Source organism: Notolepis coatsorum (assembly GCF_963971535.1).
Source record: "Notolepis coatsorum genome assembly, chromosome: 10".
Taxonomy (NCBI): domain Eukaryota; kingdom Metazoa; phylum Chordata; class Actinopteri; order Aulopiformes; family Paralepididae; genus Notolepis; species Notolepis coatsorum.
Window position 1 is genome coordinate 35,926,169 of NC_140174.1, and position 14,928 is coordinate 35,941,096.

Genomic DNA, 14,928 nt, shown 5'->3' on the forward strand with positions numbered 1-14,928 from the left:
TGTTTCCACTAGAGGTGGGCATAGATTAAAAAATAATTATCTATCTGCAATCCTGGAGTTAATCTAGATTAATCTAGATTAAAATGGCTCATTTGAAGTCTGGCGAAGGCATTCAAAATATGTGTGTTCTACCCAAATAATGACCAGAAGTAGGTCCTTACTTTTTCTTTCCTCCTTACGTTTCTCAGGCCAGGTGGCCCATTACACCATGAGCCCATCTCCCATTTCCAAAATGCATTACAGCTATGATAATTGGTAATGAAATATCAAAATAATGTTCAATAAAATGTACTTGTGTTTAATAAATTGTTTTATTCAGAACACAAATAATGTTACCAGTACAGTCACTCAGTAGCTATGTGACATGGCTTGACTCAATCAATCCAATCTCTACTTCTCCTTCTTCCACCAGTCACTCAGGTAGACTAGCTTGTTCACATTGGCTGGTGACAAACTAGCCCTCCTCTTCTGCACAATATGGCCTGATAAAGAGAACAGTCTCTCGCATGGGACAGTTGAGGCAGGGGTCCCCAAATACTTCAGGGCAATGTTGGCCAGCTTACCATAGACAGCAGTGTGGTCTGACCACCACTTCAGTGGACACTGATCCAATGTCATAATCTGAACTATCTGGACACAGACAATACTCCACCCTCTGGCGCTCTGTTTGCGGTACTGCAGGAGTGCCTACTCTGGAGATTATTGAATGTGTGTATTAATGTGTTCCCCTTGTATTTGTTATCGGTCCTGTGTGCTCCCCAGTATGTTCAGATGTCTGCCTATTAGTCTAGTGTCCTTGTATTCATTGTATTATGTGTCCCTATTATCCCTGTTATTGTTAGTGTCTAGTCTTGTCCCCTCTGTGTATTCATGTTCCTGTGTGTATCCATATTCATGTTCCTCTCTTCCCCAGCTGTTCCTGTTTAGTAATCAGTGTGATTAGTCCTCCTATATATTCTGTGCTGTCCTGTTACTTCCCTGTCGGTTTGTAAACGTATCTTGTGTCTTCCGTTGTTGTCAGAACATTATTATACCATTGTGGTTGTGATTCAGCACCCTTCCGTGTTGTCTCTAATTCGTACCCTTTGTTATATAATCATTATCTGCCAGCTTAGGCTGTGGTACTCGTCTTTATTGTTTTGTTGTTGTAGTTGTACTCCAAAGAAGTGAAGTAAAGGCTCTTCTCAACTACACCCCGCTTGTGTCCTGCCTCTCTCTCATTCCTGTATTGCGCCTGGGTCCACACACCAACAACCAGATTCTTACAACTGGTGTGTCGTCATCCGACTCTGATCCCATCAGTAGAAGGGCTGTTTTCCCATTTAATTATTAAGCTAACGTTAGCTAATCGTCGGACATAACGTTAGCTCTGTTTTCCCATTTAATTAACGTTATTAAGCTAACGTTAGCTAATCGTCAAACATAACGTTAGCTCCCTAGGCTACTCCGCAGTCAGGACAGAAGAGTAGGATAAGGATGTGACGTCTGTAAACAAGCCGCAAGCCGGTAAACAAGCCCCCCCCCGACACACACACAGTCACACACACACACAGAGTAATTCGACCAGGTATACATCAGCTAATGTAATTGGCTCCCAGATCCAACTTTGAGAATAGATTAACGGCGGTAATTTTTTTATCGTGCGATAAGAGTCCGCCGTTAACATAGCCCGGTAACGGCGTTACCGAAGCCGGTCTTAGTTTCCACACACACACACGAGTGAGTGTGTGTAAATGCTCAGAGACGACTTGAGTTGCACCGTATGAGAGCCTCTCTCTCCCTCTCTTTATCTGTCTGTCTCTCTCTCTCTCACTCGCTCATTCTCGCTCTCTCTCTATCAGTACTCGCATCACGTCAACCTGTTTGAGGAAGTGTCAGTGACAGGGAAACCGCTTTCGCATTATTTCCACTTGCTCCGTTGTTGAGCGAATTGTTGATTGTGGGCGGTGGCTACAACCAGGGGCTGAGATATGCAGATCAGTGCCTAATTCACGTCAGTGAACCAGTCAAATCAGAATGGCTTGGTTCAGTGGGGAAGGACCTTGTCTCATCTGAACTGGAGGAATGTGCAAAAACTAGAAATTGCGACATGGATAGTGTTGATACAACCCCACATTGCTAGAAAACAATGCTAAACACTGGAAAAGGCAATTTATAAGATAGTTCCCCTTTAAACAAAAAAAGTGTTATTCATTTGGAAACTCTTAACACATTCCCAGTTCGGGAGACAAAAGTCTGAACAATTCAAATTCTACAGTACAGCCGACCATAAAAATACAATCAGACCAATTCCAAGTTGGTTGATGGTTATTGTCATTCTGATATAGTATCAGTGCATCTCTAAATGATACACGTGACATGCGAAGTTTAGTTAGGAATTTTTTACTAAATTTATTGTTAAAGTATCATTTGTTTATTTGTTCATTCGCTTTTCCTTTGAGATGTACATGTATTTCATGTAATGCTGACATGCGTTTCACCATAAGGGGTGGAGACTGGAGCAGGTACAGGGTCTTTCTCAGGGTCACTTCCAACAGTGAAGATACAAATGTAAGAAAACCGGTCCAACTTGAGACCTTCGCCAGTGCATCATTCCTCAAAATACAACTTCATTTTAAAAGTCTTACAACAGTTGACAAAATAATGTAATCCAAAATACAAGAGGACCAAACACACACTACTCTCTTGATAAAAATGCCTTTATTCATCTGGCGTGGTTCTATTAGACTTCTTCAGAAGAATTCCTTTGTGAAATGTGTTTCCTGTCAGCTATTGATATTAGCAAACACTGCAACAGGACAAAAACCCATTTTAGAATGTTTATTTTGTCATCTTTGAAAAGCTCTATTGAACATTAAAAATAACTTGTAAAGAACAAGCAAATCTCCAAGAATACCGGTATAATGAGAGTAGTTAAGTTGACACAATATGTTTATGAAATGATACTTCCGTAGTATCTGGAGATCTAATACTGTACGGTGGTATTATGTTCAATCAGTCTAAACCCTCTTAATAGCAACTCAGCAGGCTTCTGCACCACATGTCTCAAGAGAGTTCATTTGATCCTATTGACAAATAAGTAATCCCAGCATGAGAGCTGAGCATACACAATAATAGCTTTCAAGAGATGCCACTTCACACTAAGTAGTCTAGATATCGTTCATATTACATTACACAACATTTTGAAGTGCACAATTATAATCATCTTTTTGGTTTGTTTTTTACATTTACATGTACATTTAGTAATTTAGCTAACGCTTTTATCCAAAGTTGATGAATCAGCAGGAAGGGTACAACTTAAAGGAAAACTCCAACATTTTGGGAAATTAGCTTATTTAACATCTTCCCTGGAGTTAGACAAGAAGATACATACCTTTTTTGTCTCTGTGCGTGCATTTATCTTAGGGAACAGTCGCTCCGTTAGCATAGCTTAGCTTCATCACTGGAAGTGAGGCAGATCCGGAGCCTTACAGTGTATAGTTTGATTGATTGATTGAAAAGTTTATTAACAGATTGCAGAATACACTCCAAATACAACTCCAAAACGTTCATGTAAACATGTTGTGACCTGTGTATTCACCACGTGGAGAAATAAAAAATAATTGAATTAGACAATTACGTTTTATAAGCAAATATACTCTGAACTATTTCTTGGCCCAACCACTCCTCTCTGAGTGCAGCCAGTGATTTCAACGTGACGCTGTGTTTGTTTACATTCTCATTCATTCAAAAGATCCGAACCGATTGAAGTTTATGGATACCATGACTTGAAATCCTCTTACCTTGACGATTAAAAGCCTCCCCAATTTAGAAAACAGTAATCCAATGGCTGGTATTGTTATATACCGGACGCTCTGAGCTAACCGGAGCTAACAGTCTATCAGTGAGCTGGATGCAATCCTACCTTGAGGGGAGGGAACAGATGGTGGAGGTAAACGGTACCCTATCCCCCCCTCTCACAGTGAGCTGTGGTGTTCCACAAGGAAGCATACTAGGACCGCTACTGTTCCTAATTTATGCAAATGACATGTCGTCAGCTTGTGACTGCAACTTGTTCCTGTTTGCGGACGACTCAGCCCTGCTGGTCTCTGACAAGAACAAGTTACAGGTTGAAAAAACCCTCAGCTCGGAACTAGGCAGAATCTGCATATGGCTCGCTGATAACAAACTATCATTACACATGGGCAAAACAGAGTCCATTCTCTTCGGTTCAAATAACAAACTCAGCAAGACCGACGGCTTCTCAGTTACAGTGGGTGACAATATTGTCACAAGGAAAGATGAAATTACCTACCTGGGTTCCATCCTAGAGGCTAATCTCTCCTGTGACAAAATGGCATCCAATGTAATAAAAAAAGTCAACCAACGAACTCGATTCTTGTACCGGATCTCCTCTCTGGTAAACAAGAATACCCTGAAGACTCTGGCAGGAGCACTCATTCAGGGGTACTACGACTATGCTTGCACCTCATGGTACCAAAGCACCTCAAAGGCGCTAAAAACAAAATTACAAACATCTCAAAACAAACTGGTCAGACTACTGCTTGACCTTACTCCTAGAACCCACCTCACCCCTGCCCACTTTGACAACCTAGGATGGCTTAGAGTAGATGACAGAGTACAGCAACTTGCAATGGGCCTGGTCTACAAGATACACTACACGACCAAGGTACCCATGTACATGGCAAAATACTTCCCAAAGGTCAGTGAATACCACGATCACAACACCAGAGGGAGCTCCACAAATCATGTTAAACCCAGATTCGGCTCAAATAAGGGACTAAACACGTTTCGCAATTATGCCACATCAATGTGGAACGCCCTACCCAAAGCTGTAAAGGAATGTGGATCACTACCCACTTTCAAAACCTCTCTCAAGAGACACCTACGGGAGACTGCAATTCAACACTGGCCCCTGTAAATATCCTAACCCAACCCCCTCCAATGTACAGTCATTTACCTAGTATGGTTTTGTCAATAGTCCAATGTACAATTTCGTTTGTTTGTACAGAGTCTCCCCCCCCTCAATGTACAGTTTTGCTTGTTTATACAGTGTGCCCCCCCCCCCCCCCCCCCCCAACCACCTCCAATGTAAATTACCCAGTATGGTTGTCAATATCCCAGTGTACCCAACCCCCCCCACCCAACCTCCTCCAATGTACAGTTTCTACGTCAAATGTATATACTCCCTTTTCTTGACTCCTTCTGTATCACAAACAGTACTGTATTTGCAAATCTGGTATGTCATAAATGTATAGATGTAGCAGTACTGACTATCTGTATGTCATGTATGTCATATATGTCCTGATGAATTGAAAATGGGGGACCCTGGTGGAAACAAGACGAAAGTCTTTCTCTGGTCTGCATCCCCTTAACAATTGTGTGTATTGAGCTGTACTGTATTGTACCCATTCTACAATCTGTTAATAAAGTTTTCAATCAATCAATCAAAACACAGATCAGGATCGTAAAGCATATATAATGACTTCCTTTCTGGGGTTGTCAAAATAAAAGTGCGACGTTTATAGCAGCGGAAAACGTTTATTTTGTACATTATCTAACGTTAACACAAACCTAAACTAACGTTACAACTAACCTAAAGTTAGTTTAGGTTCGTGTTAACGTTAGATAATGTACAAAATAAACGTTTTCCGCTGCTATAAACGTTGCACTTTTATTTTGACAACCCCAGAAAGGAAGTCATTATATATGCTTTACGATCCTGATCTGTGTTAGCTCCGGTTAGCTCAGAGCGTCCGGTATATAACAATACCAGCCATTGGATTACTGTTTTCTAAATTGGGGAGGCTTTTAATCGTCAAGGTAAGAGGATTTCAAGTCATGGTATCCATAAACTTCAATCGGTTCGGATCTTTTGAATGAATGAGAATGTAAACAAACACAGCGTCACGTTGAAATCACTGGCTGCGCTCAGAGAGGAGTGGTTGGGCCAAAAAATATTTGCTTATAAAACGTAATTGTCTAATTCAATTATTTTTTATTTCTCCACGTGGTGAATACACAGGTCACAACATGTTTACATGAACGTTTTGGAGTTGTATTTGGAGTGTATTCTGCAATCTGTTAATAAACTTTTCAATCAATCAATCAAACTATACACTGTAAGGCTCCGGATCTGCCTCACTTCCAGTGATGAAGCTAAGCTATGCTAACGGAGCGACTGTTCCCTAAGTTAAATGCACGCACAGAGACAAAAAAGGTATGTATCTTCTTGTCTAACTCCAGGGAAGATGTCAAATAAGCTAATTTCCCAAAATGTTGGAGTTTTCCTTTAAGGGTAAGTAACATTGTTCGTCAAACAGTGTCGAACTTGAGTGCTATAGACTTGAGTGCATATTAGCATAGTAGGTAATAATATAGGCAAGGTAGATTCCTTAGTAGCAGAGTGCATAATAGTAAAAGACATCTTGTAGCTAAGAGATTTGCTGAAAAAAAATATATAATTTTCATGCATGAATTACTAGATTTCAACTACAATAAATACAACTTTCTCTTGGACATTTCCTGGTTGTTAACCCATTCATTGCCAACCACGAGTATAGTCGGGTTAACTCGCCATCGCTTCCGTGCCAATCACGAGTATAGTCGGGTTTTAATCGTTATTTCTTTTATTAGCGATATCCATTCATTTTTCATCCATCCAGTCTGACGTTATCATTGGGAATGGGTCTGAGCTCGCAAAGGGCAAATACCGCCGCCTATCGTCTCCCGGAAGGTATTGCACATCATTGGATTGGATTGGCTGGGACTGTGCATCAAATAAATAAGTCCGGTCCAGGTTTTACTTCTCGGGCATGCAGCTGTGAGGTAAGGCCTTTATGTTACGAATCTTGGGGTAATCAGATGTTCCTATCACCGCCATCGGAGCGCGCGTGTGTGTGTGTGTGTGTGTGTGTGTGTGAGGTTCGCGCCGACCAAAGTATGGAGAAGCGATTTTTCAGACCCTGCTTCTCTTCGTGCATAAGGACACATATATCTAGCATTTATTTGAAAACGATTCATAAATCAAACGACAAATGGTACGATTTCTAAGGAAATACATTTAAGCTCGATTTGCTGGAGTTTATTGAGATGAGACAGAACGCTCTAGAAATATATTGATATTCATCACGGTATAAAATGGGAATGTATGTATGAAAAAATTATCTGTGCATGTTGACTGGAAGCAACTCATTGACGATCACTGTGTTATTTAGATCTATTGCTATTATATTTGATATGTTTTAAGTACTCTCAAATAAGTCCTATTCTCCATTGGATATATCGTTGGCACGGAAGGGCCATCAGCAGAGGGCACTGTTGGCCCGGAATGAGTTAAACAAGGTAGTTACTTCACCTACAAACATAATGCTGTTCTGACAGCACAATATGATGTAATTAAGACATTCTCTGGAGAAAAAACACTTTTTAAATGCATAGGTTGATGGAATAACAACAGACTGGCCGCTGATGGCGCAGGGTTGATTGAGTAGGACATGACTTGACGAGACCTTCTAATAAGCAGTTGGTCATATGTTTTGAAAATACTGTCAGACAATATAATTATTTCAGCTTTAAACTAAGGAGATTAAAGAGTCCACTCCAGAGATATTAAATGACCACTGGTATTCAACTCAGTCAGAATATTAAGAACAAAGAGGTACTTACTCAGATGAATCTATGAAGTATATTACAAGGGCCCCGATGCTGAGAGCAAATACGAGCACCACCTGAAAAGAGAGAGAGAAAAGGACTTTGACTCACATTTTCATCCCACCATAAATCATTAAAAAAGTCCATACTTGTTACTACTTTTACACTTTTTATACTGTAAACATAACGTCGTTTGAAAGCAATATTAGCAACGCAGATGATGTCGTTAGGATTCTTTGATTTTGGGTTAAACATTGAGGACTGGCTGGGCAAACCAACAGGTCGCCATCGTTATGGTTCTGGTCAACAACCTGTTTTTCTTCAAGTCAATGACAGTGGCCCAGGAGGTAGAGCGGTCGTCTGGTAATCGGAAGGTTCTCGGTTCGATTCCCACTCCTCCTGGGCAGCATGTCAAAGTGCAAGACACCTAACCCCCAATTGCTCCCGATGAGCAGGTTGGCACCTTGCATGGTCACCTCCGCCATCGGTGTGTGAATGAATGTGTGTGTGAATGGGTGAATGTGAGGAACAAAAATTGTAAAGTGCTTTGGATAAAAGCATTATATAAAATGCACCATTTACATGGCTCTTGGTATTGATGTTTGGTATAGTGGGAAATTCCCCTGATAGGCCGTACGGTGAAGGCTGAGAAGTGTCTAGAAAACTATTCTCGTTCCCACCTCGGCGGACTACACAATTTTCACTCTGGGCTAAAGATCTATTGGTGTAGATTTAGGAATAAAAAGTTCTCCATTTACAATCCTGCCCATTTTGCGCAATTATAATTTTAAAGTCGGGACTAGATCTTTCCTCGCGAACGGTGTGGTGGTGGATGAGGGTGTGGACTGGGGTTGGGATATACGTATAGGGCGAGGGGATTAGGGTTATACAGTAGTAGTGTGATTTGTTTGTATTTGTTGAGATCAATTTTACACTGATCTCTCCACACACCTCACTGTTTACTAATTTTAGTCTGTATTGTATATTGAATATTCCTCTTTACTTACTTTTTACTTACTTACTTTTTTACTTACTTTTTGTTGTACTGTATGAAGCACACTCTCATGGGCTCATACAGAAACAAGTATTTCATCGTAAAGTACCTGTATTTTATTGTGATAAATAATAAACAAACTTGAAACGTGTGTATGTACAGTATGTGACGAATAAACCTCTTGAATCTTGAATCTATTTTTGTACCTGCATTCTATTTTGTTTTTAAATGGAAAATAAAAAGGTTAATGACTCTGAGTAACTTATTGATTTTCATTATTTTTTGACATTATTCCAAATTAAGGGGATGGTGTAGTGTTTTGATTGATTAACTATCTTGATCAAAATACAAATGTGCTGCATGATCACGGATTGTGTGTTTATGGAGGTTTATCGAATAATTTCATGTCATGTATTGGTGTGATTTTTTTTAACAACATTTTGAAACATTCTAGACGTTTTCACAGCGTGTGCAATGCTGTGTTGTTGGTGTAGAGAGAAGGGGATATGATTTAAATATACAGTATGGTTAATAACATGTACGTTATGGCCCGTTTCACAGCTGTATCGCTTGCCTATGGCAAGTAGCGTATATGCATATAACATTGTTTAGAAACCTTTTTTGCGAACGTTAGAATGTGTTTTTTGTCCATTTTCGTCGAGATGTACTCCGTGGATGACATGCTAACATCACGTTACTGTTTACACAATGTCTTGTGGTCTGTAACTTGGCAACAAAGAGAGCTGCTATTGGTCGAGCACAAATACGTGACCGAACTCGCACCAATTACGTCAAAATAAAACTATGCTACGTGACTATGTGACCAAGTATCCGTTCGCGAGGAAAGATCTAGTCTTAGTTTAAAATTATGATTGCGCAAAACGGGCAGGATTGTAAATGGAGAACTTTTTATTCCTAAATCTACACCAATATATCTTTCACCCAGAGTGAAAATTGAGTAGTCCGCCAAGGTGGGAACGGGATGAAACGATACAGCCTTCACCTTACGGCCAATGATACTGACGGCCTATTTTAACACCCAACCTGGGATCCAATACCACTGTCAACACCACGTACATGCATCCCTAATAGCTCATTCTGAATTTCTGACTGTGTATATAAACTGACAACTGGTTGGTAGCCACACACACACACACACACACACACACACACACGCAATAGCAAACAAGAGCTGGGCTCATCATGTAAACTGGCAGTGGAAGAGTGGGGAACGACAGAATGTGGCTTCGGGTTGGAAGAATATCGTAATAACAAAACGAATACATCTCTCTCTCTCTCCCCTGTCTCTCTCTACCTGTCTCTCTCCCTCTCACACTCACAAACAAGGCATCTCTCTCTCTCTCTCTTTCTGAAGAGTTTGATATGTAGCAAATAAAACCAAAATTGACATATTCTCTAACACTAGCCTCTGCATAAGGAGCACAGTAAATCTGCTAGAGAATAATCATTAGAAAATAAATTACTCTGTTCCTTTGTTTTGGTGGTGGGGCTTTAAGCGGAAGACCAAAGTAAGTCTATAGATTCAGGCTGTCAGAACAGATTGGGAGAGTGACTCTCAGGGCTAATAAACACCATCACCGGGAGTTGTTAGCAAACAAAGCATGTGCTGTCAGGTGACGGCTACGACACACAGAACTGTGCTGAAACATAATCAGCACCAGTGTTGCTGTGAGTGCCGGAGGAAACGTGGATAAAGCGCTAAGTACAAACAGTTGATTGGAGAGGGAGAAGAGGGTTACACCCAACAGCACTTGCCATGATTAGTTGGACTATTATCCTCGTCAAAAGATCCTTGACTAGTCATAGTAGAATCAATTTAGTCAATTTAATCAGCAAATCTGTCAAATCTGTGTTTTTCTGAACACGCAATCATCTCTTTGAATGTATGTATCTATTAATCGACCAATCGATGGAGAGAGAGGTCAGCCCCCAAGGATTAGCTTTGTCTCACTCAGGAAGACACTCGTTTTCAAGGCAGCTTCATTGAAACTGTATAGCAGAGATCATGTGTGAGCTCCACTGACATACAGTGCTGTACAGTAGTCCTGCTGCCATCACTGAGAACGGGGATCACATTAGGGATTTCACAGGGAGGCAGCGTGGCCCGGAGGCTGACCAGTAACTGAAAGGTGCACTAGATCCCATCCCTGGCACTGACAGGAGGGTGTATTCCAGCTGTGAGCATGGTGACTGGAGGGTGACTGATATTACATCATATGTCCACCTTGAGCAAGGCACTGAACCCTTAAACTGCCCCAGAAGGAACACTGTGGGCAATCTGCACTCTGTGTATAGAGGGATATACCTGGGAAGAGAGATTTCCAATTGACCTATCTTAACTCTGCCCTCTTTTCTTGATCCTCCAATCACAACAGTTAAAAGTTGAGTTTTCTCTCAAGTTTGTCCGAGGGAAGCAACAGTTGCGATTGGAGGATCAAGAAAAGTGAGCAGGGCTTGAGATATAGGTAAATTGCCTTGTGTACACTGTAAAGCACTTTGAGTGTCTAGAGAAGAGCACTATAGATTTACTGGAATTGCGTTGCTAGGGAACAGCTTGGACCCACGCTTTTTTCAGCAAACACTGCCATGGGAAATAAACATGGACCAATTTAGAATGTTTATGTTGTCAGGTTGAAACTGTCTATATAAAATTAAATAATTAATTAATTCAGTCTTCTTCTTCTTCATTTGAAAGTGCCCACTAGCCTACTGTGATCATGTAATCAGAGTTAAAAAAAAATCCTAAAAATAAGTTTATTTCCCGTCGCAATGTTTGCTAACGCAATAGTTGACAGGAAATAGACTTGGGTCCAAACTGTTCCCTAGCAACAGAATTCCAGTGGAACTTTTTTAAATAACTGGGCCACCCTGTTAAGTCCAAGTATAGGTAGAACCACAAAACATAAACAGTAACATGACATTTACATAGTGCATGGTCTACAGTGCAGCTGTCATAAGCCCCCCCCCCCCCCCCCCCCCAAAAACGTATTATTATTATTGTTACAAATTGAATTACCTGGATTTCACTACTAAAATCAGGTGCTAATGTAGTTGGGGGAAGGGGGGTAATCCAGAGAGACAGAGATAAGAACACAGTGCTTTCTCCCAGAGAGTATATTATACACAATGCCCTACAAGTTCCTTGTGACGCTACCTACCTGCCTTTAGCCTGTTTAGACGTGACACACAATGGGCCTGACCTGAACAAGAATACATAATGGATGAACTCATCCATTTTCATAATGTGAAATAGTATTGTCACCACGCGCCACTGATGGCACCGTAATGAGAAAACATCTCCATGCATTTTTTTTATCCACGATTCGTCTTTGAAAGCCGGGAGAAATCTCTTTTGTGTCTCTTTTGCTGTCCCGGCTTGGAAAACGGGGGGGAAGAAGAACACTAATGCAACCGCAGGAAAATCCGATAATGACGGGAAATTGAAAACATGTTGATGGGAAATTAGGCAAACTGTTAGGCCGATGTCGTATCAAGGGGGAGACAACCGTGGGGCCTGGTCTGTCGAAGGAGCTGACAGCCTTCATCTTTCTTTCGGGATCATCCCTATGTTCCCCGGGTCCTATGTTTCTTTCTTATTGCATAATGATGCACGTCGGCCACATCTGTGACTGCAGACGGTAAACAAACATGCACCAACACATGCCCATATCCACTAGGGGGCATTGTGAGCTCAGACTGGAAAGATTCAGACATAAATGACCAAATGAGACCCTTTGGATAATATAACACTGAGTCTGAGCGACAAGAATCCTGCCTGGGAGTGTTCAAATCAGATTTGCATGGCGAAACAATGCTCTCCAGCAACAGAAGCCTGATTCTGATCATATTGCTGTTCATGCCTAAAAAAAGGGTGTGTGCAGACAAAGATAATGGAGAGATCAGCATAAAGACTTCCCCTGGTAGTGTATAGGCTACTATTGGTGTGGTGCGGTACCTGATAGTGTTATTGTATAGTTTGGATTTGTTCAAGTTGTGTACTAGAAGGCCAGGACCATGCAAGTCACAACATAAAAACACTCTAGTCATCATCTGCTTCCTGTATTTAGTGACGGCTGCGGAAAAGATTATTTTAGTCGCTGTTCCTAAAATCTCCTGTAAAAACTTGGGATCATATCTGGTTACCACCAGGCACGTAGTTAATTGTCATTAGCATTGTCCTGCAACAACCCTGATGCCTTGTGGGTATACTGTACAGTAGACATTGGCAATTGACCTATCCCAAGCCCCCGACCTCTTTTCTTGATCCTCCAGTCACAACTGTTGCTTCCCTCGGACAGGGAAGCAACAGCTGTGATTGGAGGATCGATAAAAGGGGGAGGGGCCTGATATGTGTCATTACAGTCAATATGGAAGACACTAGATCAGGATCTGGATGGGATTATTGGAACAATGAGATTGCAGTCTATGTTAGTAATGATACAAAATTAACCTATAGCCCTCTGAGAGACGGATCTAAACTATGTCAGGAAAATATGCCCAGATGCTCTGACCAATCACAGCTTAGACACCAGAACAACTGGCGTTTTCATGATCCCCCTTATGGAACACTGACACAACAGCTATGTGCTTGTTGTCACATGTCCATAATTCCTGTACATTGCCATCTGTAGTTATTAAACGTGTCTGGGCGCCCTTTTGTTTTTTTGTTGTTGATGTGTTTATACATTTGATCGGTCCGCTTTCTTTTTGGGAATGTAGTTTTCAGTTGTAGACCTTGTGTTTTATATGTTTAATGTTATTATTGTAATAAATTATATTTTGTTTATATGTTTATGAGGGAATTGTGAGGTCTGTAATTCATTCATTCAACCTTTATTTAGTCTAAAAAATCATTGAGATCATCATATCATTTCAGATTAAGGGCGACAATGGCTATGGTAGGTAGCGCAGTCATCTGGTAATCTGAAGGTTCCTGGTTCGATTCCGGCTCCTCGAACCGAGTGTCGAAGTGTTAGTTAACCCCTAACTTGTCACTTTGCATGGTTGCCTCTGCCGTCAGTATGTGGATCTGTGAGTGAATAGGTGAATGTGAAGCATAAATTGTAAAGCACTTTGGATAAAAGCACTATATAAACACAGTCCATTTACAGTACCATTATGATGTTGATAAATACAGTACACATTAAATACAAAAACATTTAATAAAACAATTAAAAATAACTGCATCTTAACTGTCCAAAGGATACTTAACTATTGAGTTTTAAGCACAGAAGCTGAAAGCAGATTTCCCAAGATCTGTATAAACTCTGGGGGGTTTGAAGTCTAAGCCAATCATTGGAGCGAGTATGAGTATGAGAGGTCCAGTCCAATAATGAAGTGATATAAGGGGGAAGATCTCCAACAAGGGCTTTATAGAGAAACAGATGCCAGTGCAAATCACGTCTCTCTGCCAGAGAGGACCACTAAACCTAATTGTACAGGATATATGGTGAGTACTATAACTTTCACCTGTGATAAATCTGAGGGTTGAGTGATATACAGATTCCAAGGGCTTAAAGGAACATGCCAACTTTTGGCGAAATTAGCTTATTTGCCATCTACCCTGGAGTTAGACAAGCAGATGCATAACCTTTTCTTCTCTGTGCATGCATTAGGCTTAGGGAACAGCCGCCCTGTTAGCCTAGCTTGGCGTCATTCACTGGAAGTAGGTGTGCCAGTGTAGCCTAGTTCCCAACAGTCACGAAATACACTCCAAATACAACTCCAAAACTTTCCTGTAAACATGTTATGACCTGTGTATTTACCATGTGGAGAAAAAAAAACTTTTTTGCCGAACCACTGCTGCCTGGGCGCAGTGATTTCATCACCTCAAAAGCCCAGTTTTTCAAGGGCTTTTGAGGTGATGAAATTACTGCGCCCAGGCAGCAGTGGTTCAGCAAAAAGAATTTCTGAGTATATATCTGCTTAGAAAATGAAAAGGTCAATGGTAAATACACAGGTCACAACATGTTTACAGGAACGTTTTGGAGTTGTATTTGGAGTGTATTGGGGTGACTGTTGGGAACTAGGCTACACTGGCACACCTACTTCCAGTGAATGACGCTAAGCTAGGCTAACGGTGCGGCTGTTCCCTAAGCCTAAAGCATGCACAGAGAAGAAAATGGTATGTATCTGCTTGTCTAACTCCAGGGTAGATGGCAAATAAGCTAATTTCCCAAAAAGTTGCCGTGTTCCTTTAAGAGTGGAAGCAGTAGCATGTCTATAAATCACATCTCCATAATTCAAGACGGATATTTGGA

General features: G+C 41.0%; 1 protein-coding gene across 4 annotated transcripts in view; it reads right to left on the reverse strand.

The window, feature by feature from the left end:
• Positions 1-14,928, reverse strand: part of kcnma1a (potassium large conductance calcium-activated channel, subfamily M, alpha member 1a) — a 214,507-nt gene that overhangs the window by 122,662 nt on the left and 76,917 nt on the right. For all 4 annotated transcript variants that reach the window (XM_084323923.1, XM_084323922.1, XM_084323924.1 and 1 more), the window contains exon 3: positions 7,669-7,730. In XM_084323923.1, coding sequence (XP_084180049.1) covers positions 7,669-7,730 — 62 coding nt within the window. The remainder of the gene's footprint in view (positions 1-7,668; positions 7,731-14,928) is intronic.